The sequence below is a fragment of the Archocentrus centrarchus genome, unplaced genomic scaffold (assembly GCF_007364275.1).
Source record: "Archocentrus centrarchus isolate MPI-CPG fArcCen1 unplaced genomic scaffold, fArcCen1 scaffold_43_ctg1, whole genome shotgun sequence".
NCBI classification, from domain to species: domain Eukaryota; kingdom Metazoa; phylum Chordata; class Actinopteri; order Cichliformes; family Cichlidae; genus Archocentrus; species Archocentrus centrarchus.
In genome coordinates, this window is record NW_022060269.1 from 598,737 (window position 1) to 625,856 (window position 27,120).

General features: G+C 42.4%; 2 protein-coding genes across 2 annotated transcripts in view; one reads left to right on the forward strand and one right to left on the reverse strand.

The window, feature by feature from the left end:
• igf2bp1 (insulin-like growth factor 2 mRNA binding protein 1) overlaps nt 1–4,313 on the forward strand; it is a 53,762-nt gene extending 49,449 nt beyond the window's left edge. Inside the window, exons 7-15 of the mRNA XM_030724941.1 lie at nt 564–698; nt 822–944; nt 1,082–1,217; nt 1,745–1,867; nt 2,008–2,124; nt 2,278–2,352; nt 2,457–2,588; nt 2,696–2,809; nt 3,328–4,313. Of these exons, the coding sequence (XP_030580801.1) occupies nt 564–698; nt 822–944; nt 1,082–1,217; nt 1,745–1,867; nt 2,008–2,124; nt 2,278–2,352; nt 2,457–2,588; nt 2,696–2,809; nt 3,328–3,483 (1,111 nt within the window). The 3' untranslated portion in view covers nt 3,484–4,313. The remainder of the gene's footprint in view (nt 1–563; nt 699–821; nt 945–1,081; nt 1,218–1,744; nt 1,868–2,007; nt 2,125–2,277; nt 2,353–2,456; nt 2,589–2,695; nt 2,810–3,327) is intronic.
• Nucleotides 4,314–17,085: 12,772 nt separating this feature from the next.
• Nucleotides 17,086–17,448, reverse strand: LOC115777083 (proline-rich protein 15-like protein A). The gene has a single exon (XM_030724903.1). The coding sequence runs from the start codon at nt 17,446–17,448 to the stop codon at nt 17,086–17,088; it is 363 nt and encodes a 120-aa protein (XP_030580763.1).
• Nucleotides 17,449–27,120: the final 9,672 nt, after the last annotated feature.

The following is a 27,120-nucleotide window of genomic DNA, read 5'->3' on the forward strand; positions in this document are numbered from 1 at the left end:
GATCTGTTGTGTTTTCAGCGTTCCTTCAGAAAAAAAAAATAAAAGCAATCACAGTTAACAAACAGCTGCATCTACGCTTGAATAAAGCAATTAAAAAAAATAAGACAACAAATTGGCAACAGCAACAAAAATCTGATTGTCTTTCAGATCTACAGCCAGTACAGTATTTAAAAAAGATCCCAAACCTTTTCAAACACCTCTGGTTTCAGCATATATGTACTTATATTAAAATATATGTGTAGTGTTTTAATCTCAGGTGTTGCTTCACCTTCTGAGTCAGAGCTCCAGCATTTTAGTTTCACCTTATCAGAGCTCATAATGTGAACTCTGATGGACAGGATGTAAATGATGCTAGCACTCAGATATGAAGCAGACTGTCACATCATTATTTCTACAAGCATTTTTGGGGGTCTAGTTACTGAATTATCCACACATATCAACATAGCATCTATTATCAATAGAGCCTCTGCTGTGCAGCCCGATAATACAGCCCACCCTGCCCCCATAATCATGTCCACCTGCAGTCTTCATTTAATTTATTGCAATCTTTTCTGTTGCTGTAGGATTGACGTACACCGCAAGGAGAACGCAGGTGCCGCCGAGAAGCCCATCAGCATCCACTCGACCCCCGAGGGCTGCTCAGCCGCCTGTCGCATGATCCTGGACATCATGCACCAGGAGGCCAAAGACACTAAGACGTAGGTTATCACAAAGATCCAGCATTCTAACGTATCAAACTAATGTAGTATAACTGATCGTGAAGCTGATGAAGGCTCTAAAGCAGCGAACACTCAGAAATGACCAGTGGATTCTGTTTGCAGTGCTGATGAGGTCCCTCTGAAGATTATGGCTCACAACAACTTTGTTGGCCGCCTGATTGGGAAAGAGGGACGCAACCTGAAAAAAATTGAGCAGGACACGGACACCAAGATCACCATTTCACCGTAAGACATTCACACTAACCTTCAAGGTTTTATAATCGCTAAGGTTCATTGATTTAAGGCATAGAAAAGTGTGCTGTAATAACATCTAAGTTTTTAAAGGGTCAAAGACACACCCACTCACTGTGTACTGTGTGCAGTCTGCAGGACCTGACACTGTATAATCCAGAGAGAACCATCACAGTCAAAGGCTCCATTGAAGCCTGCTGTCAGGCTGAGGTGGAGATCATGAAGAAGGTCAGAGAGGCTTACGAGAACGACATCGCAGCTATGAATGTGAGTCCGCACACAGAAAACTGGCTGCAGCCCGACAATGAGCATATGTACACAATGTGATGGCATGGCTGTGTTAATAGTATACAAATAATATCATTACTGTAGGACTAGCACAAGCATGAATGCTGCTCTCAGAAGCTAATGTGGAAGATGTTTTTGGTTTTCTTCTAAATGATGAGGGAATGTTCCACATGAATGCATATTTGGTATTGAAATAGTTGTTTTGCTACACATCCCAAACCTTCAGTGAACCTCTGTGTTTGTAAGAAACAACATCTTGAAACCCTCGTAGGCATAAAAGTATCTGCAGCACTTTTGCAATTTGAACATCTGTCTTAAATTTTCCTGAGCAACACCCTGAGAGTCGCTGCCTGGGAAAAAAGTGCTGGATGCAAGTTTCCTTTGGCACCGGTACCTCAAACGTTTCTGTTTTCTGGGATGAGAAACGAAGTAGAAATGCTCCGATGGAAGCCAGATCGGTGGTAAACCAACTTGTGGTTTCTTAGCTGCATTTTCCTTCTTTGCAGCAACAGACACACCTGATCCCTGGACTTAACCTGGGTGCTCTGGGCCTCTTCCCCTCTTCCTCCAATATGCCCCCACCCCCGCCTGGCAATGCAGTTGGTGGCACCCCTTACGGCTGCTTTGGGGTAAGATCATCTACCTGATAGATCAACTGAGTAAATCTATCTTTCTGTTGATTTTCTCCTTTGAATGGCTCCGTTTTCTTTTTAATACATGATTGCTGTTTATTTAATAGCATTTTCTTGGCTTTTTTTTCCCCCTCCAGGCTCCAGAGCAGGAGACAGTCCATGTATACATCCCAGCACAGGCAGTGGGAGCCATCATTGGAAAGAAAGGACAGCACATCAAACAGCTGAGCCGCTTTGCTGGGGCCTCCATCAAGGTGTGTTGGATAGGCCTGAAAAACACATACATTTCATTTTTTCTCCTTTTCCAAATACTGCTAAATGAGGAGGAGTACAGAGGATTTCCACTTCTTCTAAATAGAGTTTATCAACTCACACCCTGAGGTTTTAATTTCTTCTCCCTCCTCCAGATCGCACCAGCTGAATCTCCAGACTCCAAAATGAGGATGGTGATTGTGACAGGACCCCCCGAGGCTCAATTCAAGGTAATCTCTCCTAATCATTCATCCCTTTTATTTGACATAATATCCCTGGTTGGTGGAACAATCTGCTGTTGAACATGATTAACCACCTTTACTGTCTCCTACAGGCTCAGGGCAGAATCTACGGCAAGCTGAAGGAAGAGAACTTCTTTGGGCCAAAGGAAGAAGTCAAACTTGAGACTCATATCAAGATGGCAGCTGCTGCTGCGGGAAGAGTCATCGGCAAGGGAGGCAAGACGGTGAGGCACAGAAACCTTGGCGTGCCTTCAGCAGCAGCGTGCTTTAAACGCTCACTTCTTCGGTTTAATGCTGCTGTTGCTGCACTAACCAAGTTTTGTGTCACCAGGTGAACGAGCTGCAAAACCTGACAGCAGCTGAGGTGGTGGTCCCCAGAGAGCAAACGCCTGATGAAAACGACCAGGTCATCGTCAAGATCAACGGACATTTCTACGCTAGCCAGGTACACCTTTACTACCTCATTACACGCCGTTTTTAAAAAAGTCATTAAAGTGTGTGGAACTGTCATAAATGTTGTCACCATAATCAATGTTATCCTATGAAAAGTTACAAAGCTATGAGCTGTCACTACTGTCTACACTACTTTTATTCCATACAGTGATAAAGGGATACATATTTACATATAATTAGGTCTCCATTTTTGGTGGCAGTGTTTACGTGACTGAGCACTTTTTTCACTGTCATAATCTGACACGTGTTGCTGTCATTGCTCTGAGCTCTCCAGTGGGTTCCACTGTTAACCATGTGGACACTGTTTTGCTGTGTGAGGCAGAGATGAACTGTGTGATTGTTACAGATTATGACATTAACCTGATCAAGCTTAAATGAAGTCCCCAGTAGCCTGTTGGGAGGGTGTGTGGAAGCTGATGTGGGCTGGCACTGAGATCTGCAGGGTTTGTTGCTGAGCTTGACTTTGTGACGTGTGCAGCTCATCTTCTCAATTGTCCTCCGTCCTCCCAGCTGGCCCAGAGGAAGATCCGAGACATTCTGACCCAGGTCAAACAGACGCAGAAAGGAGGAGCTGGCATGAGCCCTGGCCCTCACTCTCCGGGCTTTACAGAGATGGGCAGACCAACACAGGGACTGACTCAGGACCACCAGCCACGCAGGAAGTGAGGGGCCTCGCACCCTCCTCACACACCGTGGGCCCCCACCTGACGGATGGACAGACAGACAAATGCGCGAATGGATAGACGGACGGATACAAGAGAGCGACACACGGACCCAGCGATAGACAGGGAGAGATATAAAGAGGGAGAGAGTACGCCCAATAATCACAGAGATAGATAAAGAACAAAGATGAATAAAATAAGAAGATGAAATGACTAAAAAAGAAAAAGAGGATTAAGATTAAAAAGAAACAGAACAGAGACCAGATGCCAGGCCAGAAGAGAAACTGAGTGAGGATGGGGGGATGAAGGTAAGGAGGAACAGAGAGAGGGAGGTATGGTGTCCTCCTAGTGTGCCTTGGTACGGCTGCAGCCAGCTCCTCATCTGCTGTAACTTTAATTGATCTCACCCAGATAAGCCTAAACAACGTGGCTCACTTAATTTTCCATGTATGGATGGAGCAGTGTTACACCTGTCCACATGGGCTCAGATCTACTGCAGAAAGGATGAATCCGTGTTTCCCAGACACACTAGCAGGTGCCCTCTTGTCCTATCACCTCCAAGAGACCTCTCCAACCATCTGCAGTCAGTCGTATATTTTGAAGGTGGTTTTTTTTTTACATAGAGATATATGTATAGAAATGTTTTATTCAGAGCTATTATTAATAGAATGCAGTGAGGCGGAGCTGGGAGAAGGAACGGGGAAACTGCTGCAGTGGCACAGGATGATGGGTCAAGGGTTTGGCGCTGGCCTCACCCACCTCTAACCTACGAGCCAAATGAGTTTAGAAGAGGGGCCGCAGATGTTAACACTGCTCTTTTAAAACCTTTCAGGATAGTCGAGAGATTAGAAGAAAAAAAAGAGAAAATATGAGGTTGTAAATATATAATCTTCAAATGTTTAAAAAAAAAAAAAAAAAGAAGCTGCGCCTGGCCGCCTTGCCTTTCTCTTAAAAACAAAACAAAACGGGGGCTTCTCTGCATTTCTCAGTCCCTTGTCTGTAATATGTAGCATCATTTAGCCTACAGTGAGGTTGGGGGCTGGGGAGGCATTGAGCATACCCCTCCATGTTTAGCTGTGTGGCGGAAGGCGCAGCAAGAGACAGTAAGGGGAGCGGAGGCCGCAGCTGGTCCTGCAGTTCTATTGCAGTGGCTTAGCTCACATGCTATAATAAAAAAACAACTGCCAGCAGCTGTGCTCGCTGGCGAGCGGCCCACACCCTAAATGGCATATTTTATATATATTATATATATATGATATGTGAGTTAGCCCGGCCCCTTGGGTGAATGTATTGACGGCAGCGAGTCAGGTGTGAGGATTTGCTAAACAACTGTGAGTAAGTGTGGCAGTGACAGACAGACAAGGTGTGTCTGAGACATTCTGCTCATTGCATTTGTGCAGATCCGAGGTCAGCTTCAGACCAGAGGTGGGGTGCTTTGGACATCCCTGCATTATTTTTCTCTTCAGTAAAAATGCCTTTAATGTCTGTGCTCATGAAGGCAGTCTGAGGCCGGTCTTGGTCAAGCACAAAAAGAAAAAAGCAGTCTTCCAAATCTCCTCGCTTTGAGCGCAGCGATGGTAAAATCATTGTGAAAGGGAGCAGCTTCCTCGTTCTCTCTCCCAGTCTGCTGAAGGCCTGTGGGCGGAGCCTCCAGACCCTGCCTGCGTATGATAATGAGGGGCGGGGTCGATGCGTGGACGCTCTTGCCAAGATTAGAACAGATTAGAGAAGAAATGAGAAAAGAAAAACCTACCTCAGGGTAAAGTTACCTCAGTATTCCTAACTTTTTTTTGCTTGCTGGTGTTCGATATAATAGGAAAAAATGCTGATAGTCCTGAATATTTTTTATTTTTTTAAGAAAAAAAATGTTTTTTTTAATTGCTTTGGTTATTATGTTTTTTTTGTTTTGTTTTGTTTTTTTTGTTTTGCTTTTTTTTTTGTTTGTTTGTTTTGGTGTGATGATGGGTGAATGAGTTCAGGATGACGAGGAGACTGTTTTCTGTTTCCAAGCAGAGAGTTCATTTCTCTGGAGCAGAGGTCTGCTGCTCTGGAGAAGAAATGGGTGCCATTTTACCGCCTTGTGTGGGGAAACATGCTCTCTGTCTTCCTGAAGTGTGAGTGGAGCCTCTGTAGTCTGAAACAGAGGAATGGCCAAAAGGGAGTGGTGTTAACCCGAGAGGGGATCCTCAAGTGCACGTGGTGACCAAACCTGCCACTGGAGGGCGGGGGGGGGGGATGCCTTTAAAAGTTTTTTTAAAATCAGACGACCTTCATCTCATACCCCGTCCTTGTGGCTTCTGGCCTGCCGTGTACCCTGAAGGACCCTCCTCTCCTTGCCTTACTTTGATGACATCATCATGAAGCGCCAAACATTATAAGAGGGCTTTAAGTGTTCAAAGAGGTTAGTTTTCTGACCTGCGAAAATGGCATGTGAAAATAAGACCTTTCTCACCCGGAGGTTGGGAATTTGGTTGGCGGTGGTCCATCTACAGTGTAACTGTACATGGAGACAGAAGAGTGTGTTCTGCTTACACACAGGAACTAGCTCTGACTTCTCTGAATGTGAATATTTATTACCTGTGCACTGACCACGACACCTCAGATGCTCCCTGCTGGCTACATGTGTGCTCGCTGAGTGTATATGTGTGAATGCAGGCGCGCGTGTGTTCATTGGTTATAAATGTTCCTTTTTTTTTTTTTTTTTTTGGTTATTTTTATTTTTTAAGTCGGGGGATGTGGTTGGGTGAAACTTTAGAGGAAAAAAATCTCAGAAAAAACTAGGATGAGAACCCTATGGCCCCTCGGTCCCAACTGGCTGAGGATGGAGAGTATCCACACATCTATTGAATGGCAAAAAAAAAAAGGCAAAGCAAGAGAGTTTAAAATCAACAGCAACACAGCCGGGATTAGATTCTAACCTGTACATAACATGTTCAAAATGTCATCACAAAACTTTTGTACTTTTAGAGAAAACAACTTAAAAATCAAAGTGGGAAAGAGCCATCAGTCAGAGAGATCGCGCTAAGTCAAGTCACTGAAGGACACTGCCAAATAACTCTCCATCTTTTTAATGTCTTACCTGCGCTTGGTAACACAGGCTGAATCGGCTGCCCCACCAGCTCATCAACCAACAGGGAAAAATCTATTCCACCTTGTCTGTGCTTCTGTTTTTGCCCGGAGGCGCGAACTTCACCGCTCAACTCTGTTTCCACCATCTTTCCAAACCATAGAGCTCTGTTCACAACCACCAAGATGATACTTAGGATACTCAGCCTGCAGGCGTTTGGATTGGTTACAATTTAATTTGTTTTGTTTTTTTGTTTGTTTGTTTTTTTTAGTTTTGATAATACAGCAAGCTTTAGTTGGAAGTGACATCTGGGGATGTACTGTTGCACTAATTGATCAAATATTTCAACAAATGACTGAAACAACCGAGAACACCTGACGTTAATCTCAAAAAAAGCGGAGGGGGAGGGGACGAGAGCTGGCACGGTCGGCATTCTCCTTTCTCACCCCCCCTCACCCCTCCCACAAACCTCTTCTTGCCCTTTCACACCACATTTTCATGCTTTCTGGTTGCTCTTCTGTTCTCTGGGAGAAGAGCGATTTGGAAAAAGTCATTTTTGGAGCGGGCGGGAATGTAAGGGTCCCTTGCCCTCTCTTGCGCTGGTCTCCATTGTGTTCGTTTTGCTCACTTCTGTTCAAGAACTTTTTTCATTTTTATTATTATAATTTTTTTTTTTTTTTTTTTTTTACAAACCAAGTTCTGAGTCTTTATTGGAAAATAGTTGAACCTCACCCCATTTCGTTGTTTTGCTTTTTAATGCACATAAATCTACAGCTACTAAATAAGATGAAGTACTAACATGTAGCTCAGTAACTGTGCCAAACACACAGGAAGGGGCTCAGTCCAAAATGCAGTATAGAGCCATGTTAATAACCTGTAACACTGAACTCGCTGAGAAAGACTTCAGCAGTATTTTAGAACTGACGTTCACACAGTGACGTCTCACCAGAACCCTTCTTAGCTTTTTTTTTTCTTCTTTTTCAGCGTTTACAGTAGAGACAACAATACGATTTAGGGTCAAACTGAGGCGCATCGTGTGCCACCCACCACCCCCACTCTGGAAGTAAGAATGTAGAAAGAACGGCTCACAGAGCTCCTCTCTGTCCTGTTTTTTACATGCAAATTGAGTGATTATATTAATAATCCGCTAAGTTGTATCAGCTAGCGGACAGAGTTTGGTAGTGCCACGTGGTATAAAAACATGCAGCACACTAATGTTTAAGGCTACACTATTTCCAACAGTGTTTAACGCACCGTACTAGTGTTTCTTCCATATTTGACCTGTTTAAGTGCTTATTATTACTGCTGACCATTTTCTACAACATTTCCACATTATTCACATACCAAAACCTACCACCACTGGTTTCATTTGACTTTTACGTAGGGTTTCAACAAGACGAGCAAACAGTTCTGGCTATGACCTCCACTTACTTCCTGAGAGAAGTATCCGTTTAATCCTCTGCCATCTTCACCAGCTAGGTGCAAACTCTGCCCATCCCTCAGGCAAAACCAAAGCTGAAGTTTGGCCTCATGTTACTTGCACCAGTACTGGTGTCATTTTGGACCGTGTTGAACCTATAAATGATTTGGCCCTAACGTCGGTTCCAAAGTCACATATTTTCAAAGCTTACTGCAGTTTTAAGATGTTGCTTTCTTGTTTCTACATGATGGCAAAGCTGAATCCTACGGCTCTAGAAACCAGGCAGCTGAAAGAAGCTAAAGTGCTCCAGAGTCTGGGGATGCTACACATTACACATTAATTTGAGCCATGGCTGTAAAATTATGAACTACAGCAGCTCTGAACCTGGTGAGCACATCAGACTAAACTACATGCTTTAGAGCGTGGCCAGCACTAATGAAGGTACATGCAGGAAACTGGCACTGCCCCTTTTTCGAAGACTGAAAGCTTGGTAAACGTCTCTTACCTGTCAGAGCAGAGCGCTGCTTCAGCTCAGCTTTGACAAACACAGACTGAGCCCGGGCTCTTGTGGGCACAGTTTGCTCTCTGTGTCGGGTCCTGACACCCCCCCATCTCGTTACCCCTCAGCAAAAAGGGGGCTTTGATTCTGAAACAAAACCTGAGAGAGAGACAGCTTTTCCCAAGACGGAAACAAACAAACAAACCTCTTGACACATAACTAGGAACGCTACCTCAAACCATAAGCAAACTCAGCTAGAAGATTGTCTCTTATTTTCTTTCATTACAAACTGACACGAGTGAGCAGTCAGACAACAAAGTGACAGTCAGTGTTTTAGTAGGTTTTTTTTCTTTTCCCACTCTTGGACTTTAATTTATTTTTGAGTTTTTGAAATCGTACCTCTTCAGCTTAGAGATGGGACTGTAAAAATAAATGCGAAAAAATAACAAAAAAAAAATGACACACACACACACACACACACACACACACACACTGTGGACATGTTGTGGAGCAGGGTGACGGGGGGGGGGCAGATGGGATGAAGATTTTCTTCATGTGTAGGGGGCGCCTGGTTGGTCCAGGTGTGAGCCAGTCACAGCAAAGTGTTCGCTCTGGGAAAGGTTTCTGTTTTTCAGTTTAACTGCTCAAAGCCGCCGATGCTAGCCACTAACCCTACTTCACGTCACAACTAAACACAGCTTAATTAGTTCCCGTTCATCTCCCTCTGATCGCACACTAAAATGACTCATGATCCTCCCTCAGCTCTGCCCTGCTGCTCACCTCCTGAATCAAGGGGCACGACACCTATAACCATGTAATTATTTTATTGATCTACCTCTTAGGAAAGGAAAAAAATAGGTAAATGGTAATTTCTTTTTGAAAAAGGACACAAAAATAACAAAAAAAAAAAAAAAGTTGTTTAAAAGGAATATAGCTAAATAAATAACTGGGTAGCGGCATCTCCATATACTGTAGTGGATAGTCTATTAAAGGTAAAAACTTCTTCCAAAGATGATTTTGTTTTCTTTCTGAGTTGTATTTGAATATTAAAGAAATTGGGAGATGGAAACACTTGCCACCATTTTTTTTTTTTTAATTTTCTTCTGTAAGAACCCAACATGAGAGATTTCTTTATTTTATTTAGTTTGTTTCTTTAAGCTTTCTTTGACTTCAAAATATTCTTTTGGTGACTTTTATTTTTCTCTTCTTTGCGACAGCAGATTGAATCTCTTGTGTTTGGGTGCATTTAGCATTTTCTTTCTCTCTGTGAAAAGCCTACCTGAGTTGGAGTGCCCTGCAAGGACCTTCTACGCCGATTGATGATCTATTTTCAATTCCAATGAAAAGCAAAAGGACCTGCTGTTTTTAGCTGATTATGTAGCTGCAGCTGGAAGGAGGGAGGTCCTGTACCTCCTCTGCACTGAGCTGCATCTGGAATAATCACATCTCGGCCTGACCTCAAACCCAACATGACCGTCTTAATTGCTGACAGCGCAGCCGCGAGGAGACTCCTTGCTCACCAGAAGTGTCAGGTCTTCCCTCCTTCCAGCAGATGGCGCCTTTGGTCTTTACAGTATATGGACTTTCACCTTCTGCCTGCCTGATTCCTTTAGTCCTCATCAACACTTGTTTTAAACTCCTTGTAAACAAAACAGAGTATAGATATGAATGTGTTATTAAAAGCTGAGAAAACTGACCCTCATGGCTTTTTGTGGTCTTTTTGTGTGGCTTTCATCAAATGTGAAACATTGTTCAAACACACTGAACAACGTGTTTACTGCAGCAACATTTCCAGGATTTTTCCTGCTGTAACATTACTGTGCAAAAGCCTACAGGCTGCTTTTTCACTCATTATCAGCCCAGTCCTTGGACCTCCCCAGTTCTTGTCTAAGCCACTTAACACTGAATCATCCAAGCACAAAAGAGCTCCTAACTCAAGTGTTCTACACATAAGAGACAAAACAATAATTAAAATTGTATCTTTTAGCACGTTTATTCCCATTTCTTTAGTTGAAGCTACAAAAATGTGAAAGCTGGCACAGTTTGACATTCATAAAATAGTATTTTTGCACCAACACAGTGAGCTGTTAGAGCTATTAGTGTGCAAAACTTGGCACATATCAGCATGGTGTACAGTGTAGCCTTCAAAATTTCAGATAGCTGGACAAGTGGAGGACAAAAGAAGTGGGAGGCCTTAAGTAGAAGCACAAAGCAGCATAACAGAAATAAATTATATATATAAGTAAATTAAAACTGTACTTCAGGTGGCACCCCTCTGGACGCACTCCAGGTTGATGACCACAGGATCCTTTTGATGATAACACAGTCAAGTGAAAAACACTGCAACAGGAGCCAAGTCTTCTTTATGGCAGACTGACCATAAAGTTAAAAAGCAGTGATGGGCCAGCCTAGACTTCGCCAAACAAACCTATGAAAGACTGAAGAATCAGTACCAATGCTACAGAGTAAAGGGCTTTACTTCCTGCTCAGATTCAACCACATGCAGCCGAGTCGACTGGCTGGAATCATGTTTTTACAAACCTAGTAAGTGGCTTCAGCGTGGTTCAGCGTGTGTTATGGATGTCTGTGTAGGTTCTCAGTCATCCAGGTCGTAGCTTGAAAAAAGAGCGACTGGACCTCTTTAAGTTTCTTGAAGATGTTTTTATCTCTCATCTGAAAGGCTTCTTCAGGTCTCAAACCAAAGGTGGAGAGACCCAGGTATTTACCCCCCAGTGGGCGTGGTCCCCTGGAGGTGGCTGACCCTCTGTTGATCATGTGCATAATCACGTGTGCCAGGGTGTGAAAGGAGGCGTGGCTCATTACAATCAGTGGTTTCGGGTGAAACCAAAGTGGGACTTCGCCACAGTCTATCATGTGACCTATTGAGGTCACCTGGACAAAGGTGTGAATGGGGGTTGAGGCGCCTGGGGAGGGAGCTCAGGATCAGACTGTACACTGGGGAAAGCTGGTGATGTAATCCACCTCCTTTGTTCAGTGATGTTGTTCACAGTGGACATAGATGCTTCTTTAACTCCTGTCAAACTGTGTTATTGTTGGCATTTTTCATAGATTCAACTAATAATTTGGGAACAAATGATAACAACACAGTGCTTATAGATATAATCTAAACTTGGGAAAAAGGGAGCCACTTTATATGGTTGAAAGATTCATAGATAAGTGTTAAGTAGTAAAACAAAGAAACAAAAACATCTGTAAATGGACTAGACTGCGAAGGTGTGGAAAAAGCAGCCAAATTCCAAAGAAAAACTTTGAAAGACCTTCAGAAAACCTGAAGAACTGTTTCTAAAAATCACGAGAAAGTAAAATATAAAGAAATGAGGGGGTGGCTCAGGACTTTTGCACAGCACTGCAGAGGCATTGATAAGTACTTTCAGATGAACAAGTACAAAACTGATATTCTTGCTGTCTGGATGGCCGGTGGTGGCTGGACGTAAGATACTGCACTTTTGCTGTGTGCAGAGCTGTAACCCCAGCTGCCGGCTTTCAGTGTCCTGACATGCAGGTAAAGAGTCCTGGTTCGTTGTAACTGGGGCTGAGAGAGAGAAATGATTCTTCATCTGGAAATATAGTTAAATACATGTGCACAAACAGAACAGCTTATCACCCCTCCATTAGAAAACACATTTACCTGTTACAGATGGTGTATAACAGGTGCAGTGAAGACTTGAGCCAGCTGGCTGCTTTTTCTCACGATCCCATTTTCAAGCTCTGGGTGCACCATCATCAGAACCTGTTCCAGTATCATCATCTCTGATAATTCTTTCATGGCTGATTTCTCTTGTTTTAACACGTCTTTCAGGTGAACATACACTTCTGTGGGGGTCTCACCAGGAACAATCTCCAAGGCCTGAAACAGTCGATGCTAAATTTCTGATGTAATTTCATATTTTGGCTGCTTTTACCTTTTTATAATCTTCTGAGTATGTGCCTTACCCATACAAGGTGACGAGGCCACTCATCTTCCAGCCACCAACAGACTCGAGCCGTTCTTTCAAAAGCAGTCAGAAATGTTCAGAGTGAAGAGGAGGAGCAGCTTCAGCTCTCTGTGGGATGGCGGTTCCTCTTCAGAACAGACATGGCTGTCTTTGTGACTTGTTTCCTACCCTGGGTCATTACCAGCGCTTCTCTTCCAGCTCCAAAAAGAGGAAAAAGTGGAAAAAGAATGCCCCCCACCCCCCTGGTCAGCTGATCCCTTTGCTCCGTCACCTGACTTTCCCTGCTGGTCATGCTTTCTCCTCTCGTTCTCTTATCATCCTCAACTCCTCCCTCAGGTACAAGCCCCAACTTCCTGACACCACTTTTCAGGATCGCTGGAAGAGAGCTGAGCATGAAAGTGAAGCTGCTGATTTTCTGGGAATGCCTCAGCATTCCCTGGATGAGTTGGAGGAGGTGGCTGAGGAGAAGGAGATCTGGGCTTTTGTGTTTATGCTGCTGCCCCATGACCTGGCCCTGGATAAGCATTAGAAAATGGCTGGATGGATGGCTTTTCCATCCTCTGCTCATGGATACTTTTTTGGATACTTTTAAAAAGCACACACGATGCCTGGAAACTCTTTTGGCCCAATACTCTTACACACAGGTAAGAAACACAATCTTGCACTCAAAACGTTTCACTCTTGAAGGTGTTAACTTGTTTTACAACATTTCACCTCAGTTAAAGAATAAAAGCATAATTTTTTGTTGGCCTAGCCAAACTTGCCATACTAACCTATATTTTGATTCCTAGGCCAGACCTTCACCAATACCAGCTGGGAGGCTACCAGGAAACATCTACAGGAAACATCAGTCAATAAAACACGACAAACCTCTAATCAAATCCAAGTAAAAGGGGTGTATTTCCTTGAAATTTTAATTAAAAAACAAACAGAAAACACAGGCTGTTGGCTATAATTTGCTAATCCTGCCCAGTCATATGTAAAGTGCTAATGCCAGTATGTGACCCTCCTGCCACTTCAATACAAGAGCAGTGAGCAATATCACAAACTAACCGCCTCATATTACCAGTTTTAATTCACCTTTATATGATAAATACATTTATATAACTATGTAACTGCTTATATTTCTGAGTCATTTCAAACTGAATTTCTGTTATTACTGCGTCCCACCTACAGTACCTTCGCGGCCCACCAGTGGGCCCTGGGCCACACTTTGGGAATCAATGTTTTATACAAATAGTGCCAAAATTACCCATGTGTAAACATATGCTGTTTATCTAAGTAATGAAGAGGACCTTCGTTACGCTTGTTGTTGTTCTTCTTCTTATGTTCTTAAAATACTGCCAAATTATTACATTGATCTAAATATTGTGAACGCCAGAGTGAACGTTAGGCCTGAGACCTGTCCAGGGTGAGCCCCGCCCTGTGACACCTGGGATAGGCTCCAGACCCCCGCCCCCGAAAAGGATAAGCGGAAGAACCATACTGCTGCAAAATGAAACATCAGTACAAGTGGGCATTTTATTTTACCTTTAACCACTAGAGGGCATAATTTCACCAAACAATTTCACACTTCCTGTTGTGGTTAAGATGTCGGTCTAAAATAGAAACACAAAAACAAATCATTTGGAGTTAAAATCAGCTGCAAATTTTATTCATACATCACCCAATTTACAAAAAATCTGTATAATTTCTATGCCAAGTACCAAACACAACTGATTTCAGTAACAGTGGGAACAGTAAAGAGTTGAAAGTTAAAACTAAAGGTCCCACTAAAGAGGCTAACCACAAGCTGATATTTGCAGTGTGGGTCCTGTAAAAAAAAACAAAAATAACATCTCTCTGAAACAAGCTTCTAAAGTCAGTTGATACCACAGCAGTCTTAAGATAACAAGATCAAACAAACATTTCATTTATTTATATATATGTATATATTTTAATGTTTTTGGGGGTGGGGGGTGGTGACTTTCTTGCAATAGGACAGTGGAAAGAATCCAAGAAAGATCGGGGGCGAAGACACACTGTAAATTGGCTTAGGGCAGATTCAAACCCAGGCCTCAGCATATGGGTTGCCTGCTTAACCCACTGAGCTAAACTTAAACAATCGCGACCTCTCAGCCTGTATGCCTTTGACCAGGTACTGTTCTCATGAAAGCTGAAGATGAGGAGTGTGAACATTGAACTTAGAGTTAAACAAGGTCTCCCTCTAGTGGGCGTTACTGGCAAAAACATGATGAACAGCTTCAGATGAAATTGTAAAGCAGTGACTTGAGTCGGCCCTGCCACAGACTGGCGACCTGCCCGCAGTGTACCCCACCTCTGGCCCTGAGACAGCTGGGATAGGCGCCAGCTTGCTCCTGAATTGGATAAGCAAGTAGAAATATTGATGTATGAATGCTCTGGTGCTCTGGGGGCCCCAATAGATAATGTTGTCTGTTCAGTGTGTACATTTTCCCTGTATGGAAACACAACCTCACTCCAGGTTTGTTGGTTTGATTGAATAAATAAAGATAAATTTAATAAATGATAGAAGCTTAAAACTGGAATTATAAATCTATATTTCAACACACCTTCTTCATGAGCTTTATTAGAAAATTACATGCTTGGTGAAGCAGGTAATGTTGTGTGTTAGACATCCCCAGACAAATTTCATTTAATGTTGAAACGGTTGTACAGTACATGCAGTACTGGCCTGTAGAGTTCTGGTACTCTGGGGCACTTTCAGACATTAGTAATCCTGCCTGGCTATTGCACCAGCTAAAGCCCTGATCTCACTCATGGTCTGACAGCCGTGGACTTGAACATGGAGGAGCACGTGTTTTACTGCACTGATGACTGCGGCTGATAACTTTCACCTGCAAGGTTTGTGCGCTGGAAAGCAGACACCTGCACAGGTTCACTGGAGAACTTTTTCAGTGAAGCAAAAGATCTCAGCCTGAGGAGAACTGTGGTGCAATCCTCTCCTCCTCTGCTGTAATGTGCTGCAGTTGTCTCTCAGACAGTCAGTGTTCACATGTACCCATTGGTCATCATCCACATAACTGCTGGATGCACCACAAAAAGCTATTTCAAATCTATATTAACAACACAAACATGGTCCTTTATTGCTTATTAGATCTGTTGTAACTGCTCACAAAATAATAATAATAAAAAAATTTAAAAAAATTAAACATTCTTACATCTAAACAAATGTGTAGTAAATTCCCTGGAAGGCCAGAACTGCTCAGAGGTGGCCAAAAGTGTCAAACAGTCCTATTTTAGAAAGCTAGCTTTCTTACTTCATGGTGTACCACACCTGAGCCCACCCCACCACAGCCAAAATGGACCTGTTCACACTTATTAACAATAATGGACTCAGACATCAAATGTATCCAAGTATGGGTACCATGTGTGGAAGTGCATGGATCCACATGGATATGTGTGGAAAATACATATAAAGTGATTTTATTCAGTTGCCCGTGTACTCAGCTGCATATGCTCCCTCAGTGTTATATCTTGGAAATTGAATGTGTGAATAGTGCAATTTGGCTAATAATAGCTAATTCTCTCTGAAGTCAGTACTGCCAAGATGGTTAGTTATTGGTCAGTGGTACAAATTAAGAACTGAAGGCTCCTAAGTCAGTGAAAAGGGTTTCTTCAAATCCAGCCGTGTGGTCTTGGTGCTGGAGCCATGTGAATCCCAGGATGCATTTCGGCCGGTTGAAGAACTGATTATTACGGTGCTTCAGCAGAAGTAGGAGTCATTTCTGTTTGAAGAAATCATGGTGGCTTGCAGTGGCACTTCCTAGAGCCGGGAACCTCACTGGTCCCATTCTTTGTCCCAGCAGATTTGTTGTGCTGTGCTGGAATCAGGTTTTGGTTCTAGCATGTCAAAAATAAAAAGTAGTTCCATCGTTCTATTGAAATGAGGTGTTTTACTGTTTCTATTGTCGGGCACTGGAAGATATCTAAAATATCAGCAGATAAACTCTAATATTTAGTGGTAAGAGAGAAAAAATTAGTGTAATTTCTTCTAAGTAAACAGAACTGAACATACTGTCTATAAAGCATATTTTAACCTAATTCTTATAGCCGGTGTCATGAATCATATCAAGCCTCCTACAGTGCACACTTCAGATCCTGTGTGTCTGGACTACAGAGATATTCAGGGTCTAGAAAAGGATGCAGAATAAACTCCTGCAACCACGTTTGTCCTGTTCGCAGCAGCACGTGTATGAAGCAATCACAGCTGAGTCAAAGTGCAGATATACTAAAGATCCTTTGGTACCTCTTGTAGGAGAATCAGTGTGATACTTACTGGCCTGCAAAGCAGTAGCACACAGTGACTGGACCTTGTGTTGCTGTGTTTTCCCTGTTAGCTGATTAGAGCGCTTGAACAGAGTGTGTAGTCTCAAGAGCTTGAAAAAAGGCCACTGGACTTTCACCTCTCACCTGGGACTCTCCACTTTTTGGTTTTAGAACTGAAGCAGCCTCTTGGATGAGAAATGAAATGTCTTCAAACACTCAAAGACCTTTTTCAGGCTCTTGAGACTACCACAGCCTGAATGACTGAGGTCCTACAGACAAACGGGGTATCTATTTTCTGCTTAAAAATGCAACTGTGATGGCTCAAGTCTTCATATGTTTTTGTAGCGATGTCTTCATCAGTGTAAGTCTATATTTCACTAACTGTCTTCTCCCCTCTCAGCCCTCTGGTTCTCATCTGTGGCAGGGCCGCTTCCAGGAAACATGTCTGGGTTTTCTGCCAGTATGGTTCGCACTCTTTTCTTCTCCTTAAACCTCCCAGAGTGTGACACCTTGACATGGCGCCCCTTACTGGCTGTCGTCTTATCCACGATCCTCCCCAGTCGGGCTTCCAATTCTGGGTCTTCTGTTTGGGTTGCAGCTCCTGAGGCTGCGCTGCAGCCGTGCTGACCGGTGGCTGAGTTGGACACAAACTCTTGAGGGATTTCATACAAAACCTTTGGCTGGGATTTCTTTTTCCTGAGGAAAGTGAGCTTCCACCAGCCTGTTGAGGACTCTGCCATGATGAATAAAATGTGGGATGGATCAACGCTGAAGACAAGAAAAAAAAGACAAAAGTTTCAGATTTAAAAAAGAATTAGACTGGATGTTTAAATTCTTTTATTTAAACAAGAATAATGTGCCTGTGTGAGTAATAACGTGTTTATGGTACGTATGTGCGCCTGTCTGTGAATCTAAGCACCATCTGCCTATGACACTGAATATTTGAGTGTAATTCAATAGTTTCCACATTTTGTGTAAACAGACATGCTCATGTTACTGTGTGTGTGTGTGTGTGTGTGTGTGTGTGTGTGTGTGTGTGTGTGTGTGTGTGTGTGTTACAGGACATTTTACACAGCTGGCTTTCCTGGCTGTTTATTCAGTGTCGTGTCTCTCAAAGAAAAACTGATTTTTGGAGTCACGATGAGGCGACAACAGAAACAGCTGAGCTGTCACTGCTAATACAATCTTCAGCCATATTTTCCTTAAGGACAGGAAGAACCAAGGAGCTAGTGGAATGAATAATAATGATAATGATAAACACAAGGAAATTCAGTTAAATTCAGTTTTATTTATATAGCACCAAATCACACTCCAATCATATAAAGTCGCCTCAAGGCCCTTTATATTGTAAGGTATAGACTCTGCAATAATATAATAATACAGAGCAAAACGCCAACAATCAGACAACCCCCTGTGAGCAGGACTTTGTGACAGTGGGAAGGAAAAAACTCCCTTTTTAACAGGAAGAAACCTCCAGCAGAACCAGGCTCAGGGAGGGGGGGTCATCTGCTGCGAGGGGGGAGAGAGACAGAGATTAATAATAACTAATGATTAAATGCAGTGAGGTATAAACAGAGTGAGACAGGTGAATGAAAAGAAACACTCACTGCATCATAGGAACCCACCAGCAGCCTAAGGGAGGGTTCAGGGTCACCTGTTATAAGTCAGCTATATTAAACCCTATGGATGAAGGATGGGATGTCACTCAATCTCATATGCGTGTGAAGGCAGATGAGTGAATACTTTTGTTATAAAGTGTAACATGGGGCCTGATTATTCAAGACCTTGTATGTGAGGAGAAGGATTTTATATTCTATTCTAGATTTAACAGGGAGCCAATGAAGAGAAGCCAATATGGGAGAAATCTGCTCTCTCTTTCTAGTCCCTGTCAGTACTCTAGCTGCAGCATTTTGGATCAGCTGAAGGCTTTTCAGGGAGCTTTTAGGACAGCCTGATAATAATGAATTACAATAGTCCAGCCTAGACGTAATAAATGCATCACTTTTCAGCATCACTCTGAGAAAGGATGTTTCTAATTTTAGAAATATTGCACAAATGCATAAAAGCGGTCCTACATATTAGTTTAATATGTGCATTGAAGGACATATCCTGGTCAAAAATTTGGGTGCTGTGTGTTTCTTTTTCATTCACCTCTTTTCACTCTGTTCATACAACTCTGCATGTCTTTTGTACTGTGTCACCCCCAACCAGTCTCAGCAGATGACCCCCCCTCCCTGAGCCTGGTTCTGATGGAGGTTTCTTCCTCTTAAAGGGAGTTTTTCCTTTCCACTGTCACCAAGTGCTGCTCATAGGGGGTCGTTTTCACTGTTGGGTTTTCTCTGTATGATTGTAGGGTCTTTACCCACAATACAAAGCGCCTGGAGGCGACTGCTTGTTGTGATTTGGCGCTATATAAATAAAATAAAATTAATTGAAAAAAAAATGAAATTGATCATTTTGGTCACCACAATAATCCTGACATGAACTTTTCACATTGTTTAATCTCAGATGGTGACCATTATACTGGCTGAAGATTAGCACACTACTATTATCTTGTTTAACTTTGAATGCAGAGAAGCTAACTTTCCCGTGGCGCTCAGTGTTCATTTCCTTCTGTCTGTGGCTTTGTTCTGTGTTTTGCATACAGATATGAGATCGATATAGATCTTTTATCCAACTCTCTGCACAGCAACAAATGAATGCAGAATATTCTTTGACTGCAACAATCTCTGAGGAAAACTACACAACAATAGTGTTAAAGTCTCCAACATGCATATATGTATGAACATTACAAGTAGCTAAAGTACTGGGTGGGGCAAAATTATATTAAATTTAATACAGGAAAAGGGAAAGAACAAATCACTCAGCTTCACTGAGGGTGAAGCCTCCTTTAAATATCACCTTGCACTTTGGTTAACTGTTCCATTATTTGCGCTTTATAAAGATCAACTATCTCTCCCAGCTGGCATGCAAACTGGTTGCAGGCCAGCTCCTGATTGCCTTCTGGCCCCAGGGCAACTTTTTTATCGCAGCTGAGCAAATAGAAACTAAACCGCATTGTTTTATTTTGTGTTGTGTTTCTTTTCTACTCGCTCACCCGCTAACTCACACACTTGCTCTCTCCCTGTGTGTCATGAAGCTATGATACGCACAGATAACTGACTGTTATGGAGCTTCTTTTGTCTCTTTTCATGTAGGTTCTTTTCAACTTTGAAGTGATAGCGAGTATCAACTTCGAGGCGCTCCCTCTGAATGCCTTTTATCCGTGGTGAGCAGCCAGTTTGCTGCTTGTTGCGTAGAAGCTTATCTAAATGAAGAAGAAACACATTTCTGAGACACGTCCTCACAGATGGCAGAATATAGATTATAGATTATTCTTCCCACCTGGATAAACTGCAGTGAGCTTTGTGAACCCCCGACTCTGATCAAATTTGTCAGATAGTTTGAGAAAGCACACAAACTGTAAACTGATATTTATGCTAATGATCAAATACTGATATGCTGAAGGAGGATGGTTAATTCACTGTCCCTAAAGCTTGAAACAACGCAGCCACTCATGTGGAGAACAAAATAAATGCTCAAATGCAGATTTCAAAACCATGTGACCATCTAATAATAATTTTGCCTTTTCATAGCTCATTTCCTTTCATAGCCTGTGGCGTTTCTGTTGGGTCTGTCAGGGCCAAAAATCACAGGGCCCTCCTCCAACCTGCATTTATCCCCACTGGGTGATGAATACTGGTTGGGGGGGGCAGCGTTGGTTGTTGGAGGGGCCAGCATTCGCTGTGTGATAAGCTGTTGTGTCACCTCTTGCAGGGAGTAAGTCGAGTCAGGTGGGGTCTCTGTCCCACTGTAACCTCTGCACATTGCCACTGCTGTAGTTTAACGTTTGTCTGCCCTGGGGGCTCCCCACTGGCCTGGGGCCCTGAGCAATTGCCTTCCTTGCATAATGCAGCACACTGTAAGCAATGACTGAAGAAATCTTGGCCTGAGAATCCAGTGGCTCACCAGAAGTCCTGAAAAGTTGACGCTAATTTAACAAAGTAGCTGATGGGTTCCCAGATTGCAGATGGCTCTCTAAAATGATTTCTCTGCCTCCTCAGATGTGGTCCCAACTCTGCCAAAAAGAGCTCACACTGCCCCACTGATGTCCTGAATTGTGTTTGAAGGAAGTTGTGATTCAGCTTCAGCTCCTGAATCAAACCATGAAGTTCTCCCTGCTGCTGCCTTCAGGAGAGCTGGATTCTTGTTTGGACCAGCTCATCATCATCGTTTAATGTCAGCTTCATTTATGTTGCAGTATGTTTTTTGAGGATGAATTTTTCACAAAAATCACAATACTTTGGTGAGTATATGCATCACATGACAAATTCAGATCCAAAAAATTAGGAATTTTGTGACTTTTTTTTTGCAACATGCTCAGAGTGTAAAGGCCTTAACCCTAAAAATGTCAGACACAACGGAGTCCACAAACCAGTGGTTGTCTTCTAAAGCCTGTAATGGACACATGTAATCAAAGCAGGGATCCATGTACTGAAAAGCAACTCAAGCTCAAAGTCCATAAAGGAACCTACAATTGAAACTAGGAGGGGTCCTCCACCAACCCCAGCCTGTGTTTCTCAGTTTAAGGAACATTTTTAACAAAACTGTAACAGATTGGATCCCTGCTGTAAAAACAATCACTGCAAATATGGTTCTGTGAGTGTAGTCCCTGTGTTACCAGCTGCAATGTTTACTGTGTGTGTGTGTGAGTGTGAGATATGTTGTACCTGGCAGGTAGATGCTTACACAGTAGTGCTGTCTGATGATACAAAGCAGCCATGAGAATAGATCTTTACATCCACACTGCAGTTTAACAGCTCTACACAACAAATTCTCTGCAGTCCAAGAACACAAACCAACAGCAGGTTTTCGTATTACTTAATGACACCTGGACTGAAGAAGGTGTTTTATGTGTGTGGATGGAAATGACAGCCAGAAAGGCAGAAGTACCTGCTTCAGTGTTTTAAGTAACCAAAAGCCATTCAATCATTAATGAATACAATATTTAATATGGATGGCATTAATGCAACTGGCACTTTTAATAGTCAGTGGCTCAGTGCAGTCTGAGAAAATATCAGGACAAAAGCTGAGCAGAGGAAAACCTGTGGGAACAAATGAATCTGGATCTGTGGAGTCACACCTCGCTCCCTCCTGAAAACCTACATCATCAACATGTTCTCAAATCAGCGACTGTATGTGTAAAAGTGAGGCATGATTTTGGAAAGGCAGCAACATGCCACGTTTCAGTTCCCGACAATTCCAGAACAGCTTCATGGTAAAGACTGAAGTAAAGACTGTGTGAAGGTCAAGTCCAGTATGCATTGCCCTTGATAAGAACTGCTGTTGTTTACCAAAAACAACAAAAACCAACAAAACAACACACATACAAAAAGACTGATAAAAATATGCCCCCCCCCCCAATTCTCTGTCAACATTATAGTAATAGAAAAAATAGAAAAAAAACTCTATTTTTTTCCTGATCTTTATCCTGTATGTCAAACACTGGATACTGTAATAAACAGCATTCATCACTGAACCCACAGGAGGACCCACAGGCATCAGAGGGCCACTCCTGTGCTCAGAAAGCAACATGTACAATGGCAGCAATGCACTGCAGTATTTATAAGTTGCAATGTTCCCAAATCACAATTGAAATATTTTATTAAAAGCAGAGATAATACTGGACTCACCTGTATGAAGCTGTAGTTGTTCAGCAGGTTCAGCCAAGTCAATAATAAACTGTCTCAGCAATGTGGTGGAAAACAGAGACTTTGGTTTCACTTGACAGTTTTTAATCCCTGTTTCTTCATACAACAATGTCCACAATCCATTTTGTTCCTCCACAGCTACCCTAAGAAAGTTTAGAGCTACGTGCAGACAGCAGTGTAGTTAGAATGAGGATTTGTTACTGGCTCTGGTCGAATGTCTGGTGTCATCCAGCTTGCTGAAGGGCTCTCCAAAAGGCAGCAGCTCTAACTCACAGCAGATACGGGACTGAGAGTCCGCAGACAGACTGTCTTCATGTACATCTCTGTATTTCCTCCTTTTCCCCATTCACTACTCTGTCTTCTCTCAGGTGCTGCATTACAGGTACTGCAGTTGGCCCCTCCCACTGACACACAGATACAAACCTACACACACGAGGACCTCAGCCAAACTCACAATATGAACCACATTTCACTTCCTGATCTTAAACTAACCCTCAGTTCATCCTGCTAACCTCAGCCTAAACTTCTCTGCAGGTTTCATACAGAACTTTAAAACTGCTAAACTATGTAATGAAATCAGTGTGAAACCACATTAATGAGGTTATGTTATTCATTAAGAATAATACACTATAATATCAAACTCAGAGCTGGAGGGACTCACACATAACAAAGCTGGATATTCATACTGTAACTCTATCAAAGTACTGTTGGCATGTCGTGTGTGTATCGTGATTTTATTGAACTGTTATTCAAATTGAATTTGGGCGTATTCAGTCCAGCACACAGGGTTAAATGTTAATAACGTGATGTAAAATACAGATACATAATACTGCACACATACTGTACGCTCTCAGAAAGAAAGTATTTGAGTTTTTCTTAAGCGCTACAGCAAGTAATGATTAGACACAGGGGGCACCTGCATGTGTAGGGACAGAACTGTACCCTCATTCCTGAGAGTGTGCACAGAAGTCCCTTTGGATCCCTGCAGTTAGCAGTGTGTTGTTATGGTGTTTAGTTTGTTGAGGTGTTACTAGACAGTTGTTAGTGTGCTTTAGGTGGCTGGTAGGGACTGTGTGACTACAGTTCTCAAGGTGAGCCGTAGTGGTTCTTTGTAGGATTCACTCCCTTATGCTAGCTTGGAGCCTCCGTGCTGTCAGCGATGCAGTAGCTCGTCTGGTTCAGGATACCCAGGTCAGTGCTGGCAAAACAACAAATGTGGTCTTTGAGAGCAGTTTGGGTGAAGACGCATTAGGTGATGATTGTGTGCAAGTTTGATTAAATACCGACCAAGGCTGCAGGAGGACTAGAGGTTCTTGTGAGCTGTGGACAGACAGACGATGGATGTTTCAGCATGACATAAGCTCACAGGTCCTTAAACCAACAATAAAGCGTCCCAGTTATGGCGCACCACTATTCACTGATCATCTTCAGCTAAATGGATTCCACATTGGGGTTTCCAGCTGTCAATAATTGACAGAACCTCCTAATAAACAGCACTGTGAGCAGTATGTATTCATATCTGCTGCTTTGGGAAATAGGACAGGAGTTAATAAATAACCAATTTATATCTTCAGCATGCAACACATGCACATTACACACCTACACACACACAAACAGGGGCCAGTGGTAGATACCGTCAAATCTGGGATGTGTTTACTCTCTCTTGGTTTTATCTGTCTCTACCTTTGCTCATATACACCCACACAGAATCATACATATGCATACAGTTCTGCAGGATTGCTTTTTAAGGTAAATGTGACTTCCTTTAAATTAGGAGCAAATAAAGCAACATCAAAGCCAGACCTTTGTCTTGCATTTATGACTTGGTTTCTTGAAGATAATGTACTCACACTCTTTTACTGCATAGCCTAAGGTTGATCGTGTAGTTTGGAACAAACACAAAAGGTATAAACTTTTTACCACCCTGAACGAAACTGAACCCTGCCCTCTCATATCAGAGATTATTAATCATGAATCTTAGTGGCGGGGCTGCAACTTTACAGTAAAAGATCACTGCAGCCTAGTGCATCTTCAAGAAGAAAGACAAGGAACTCTGACATCACCTGCTGTCAGAAGTCTGCAGATAACTGGCTTTGTGCTGCGCGTGATGCGCCTCCTTCAAAGTCTGCCTCCCTCCATTTTGGACATTTGGAAAACTGCAGTGCAAGAAGAAAAGAAAAAGGTATGACATCCGCTGCCGCTGACCTTGATCATCAGCAGAGCCAAATATGGTAACTCCACTGACCTTGATTTTCTACATGAAAATGAAACATTCTGAAAAATGTCACAAAAGTTATTAAGTCTTGTTATGTACGACAATAACACTCTAACGTTGAAATGTTGAGTTTCAAATACTTGAAATGAGTGCTCTATAAAGGATTAAAGGTGCAGTAGTTTTTTGTTTATTTAATAGAAAAAAATAAAGTTGCAGTCATAAATATACATAGATTAGTTTGTAATTATGTCTTGAAAACAAATTGATGCATTATCATAAACACAGAATTAATCCATTAAAAATACACAGGAGGGGACGCTGGTTTGTGGAAGCGGCCATGACATCGCTGTCCCACCTAATAGCATTTTATCTATGTGGCTACAGTCTGGCCACATATGTAATATGCCAATGACAGAGAAGAGAACTCATAGGCATTTGCGTGCTGTGGAGGCAAGTTTGAATTTGTGTCTGCACCTTCAGACTCAAGATATGAAGGTTCATACCTGCTTTATCATCTGAAAAGGGTTGTCCTACACCAAAGAAGTGAAACCACTAAGGAAGGAGACAACATGACATTTATTTATTATGTCATTATTTATTTCTGATATTGTCACAATTACTTATTGTCAACAAACTAGAGATGTGCCCTTCCCATCTCCCATCTTATCTCAAAGACCTCATAGTACCATATCACCCCAACAGAGCACTTCACTCTCAGCCTGCTGGCTTACTTGTGGTTCCTAGGATACTTAAGAGTAGAATGGGAGGCAGAGCCTTCAGCTTTCAGGCCCCTCTTCTGTGGAACCAGCTCCCAGCTTGGATTCAGGAGACAGACACCCTCTCTATTTTTAAGATTAGGCTTAAAACTTTCCTTTATGATCAAGCTTATAGTTAGAGCTGGATCAGGTGACCCTGAACCCTCCCTTAGTTATGCTGCAATAGGTCTAGGCTGCTGGGGGGTTCCCATGAGTGTTTCTTTTCATTCACCTCTTTTCACTCTGTTTATACCCCACTCTACATTTAATCATCAGTTATTATGGAGGTTTCTTCCTGTTAAAGGGAGTTTTTCCTTCCCACTATCACCAAGTGCTGCTCATAGGTGTTGTTTGGACTGTTGGGTTTTCTCTGTATTATTGTAGGGTCTTTACCTTACAACATAAAGCACCTTGAGGCGACTGATGTGATTTGGCGCTATATAAATAAAACTGAATTCAATTGAATTGAATCTTCAGACAGCTAACAATGAGCTGGCTAAACAGCAACAACAGCTAGTTATAAGCTAGCTAATGTTAGGCTTGCGTTTTCTAAAAAAATAAAATAAAAATCATTCTTTCTCTGATAAACAATTTGATTATATTCTGACATCATATGAGAGTTTATTTGTTATGAGTCTGAGTCAGACAATGAAACTTTCTTTGAAAAGGATTAACACTTCAAAGAAAGCTTCATTACTGCCAGCTAACAGCAGCTAACAGAGGCTAACAGCAGCACTTACTGACAGAAAAGTTCAGAATATCCTCAAGAACTCACCTCAGTATTGCTATCATTGGTCAGAAGTGAGCTTCAATGACTCATCAACAAGCATCTGACTCCTTTCACAAAGTTTTACAGCCTCCTCCAGAGAAAACAGACGTGGACACCAGCTGAGGTAAACAGCAGTCTACACTCACTGCAGATAAACAGCAGCCAGAATTGTTTGTCCTACAGCAGCCATAGTAGCTAGGATTATGCACTTGAACTGGGAAGGGTATCACCTGTCCCCCAGGTAACTGGCAAACTGTAAGACATTAAGAAGCTAAATTTATTATAATGTTAAGGCAAAGAACAAAAGGTAAATAAATGCAGACTCGATTAATTAGTGAAGTGATAATCACTGCAGTGCTATGCCCCGGCTGTTCATTGTGTGCAAAGCTTTTACTTTATTTTTCCCAAAGAATCTGGTGAATCTTTGGGACTCTGTCAACTTTAAGTTGCCACTCAAATATCTTTGCTTTTCAGTTAAGATAAATGAACAAGCTTTTTGTGTATTTGTTCTTAAAAGCTCCTCATGCCTCCATAGTGTAATGGTTAACACTGAGCTTTGCCTACTGAGCAAGAGTTCCACAGTTCAGTCCTGGGAGGATACACAAGAAGGGTTGTGTTAGGGAGGGTATCTGAAGTAAATATATGCAGAGCTCTCCTGCTGTGCCACTCCCTCGTCACAAGGGAACAACTGAAAGTCGCTTTGTGTTCTCAAAATATCTTCAAGGAAACAAGGCCAATCGAGTGTTCAAGGTGGAGGAAAGCTCTGAAAAAAGTAAACACGGTGACAATTAAAGAAATGTCTATAGATTTATCTTTTGTGTTCATTGCACACTGAGCACATTTCTGTGTTGACTAGTCCAGTACATGAAAACATAGTTTGTCTCTTTCACTATTAGTCATGAGCAATTGTCCGTGAAAGGTTT

What these genes read in the sequence shown, in the direction of transcription:
- LOC115777083 (XM_030724903.1), bottom strand. Translation starts at nt 17,448, where the DNA reads ATGGCAGAGTCCTCAACAGGCTGGTGGAAGCTCACTTTCCTCAGGAAA.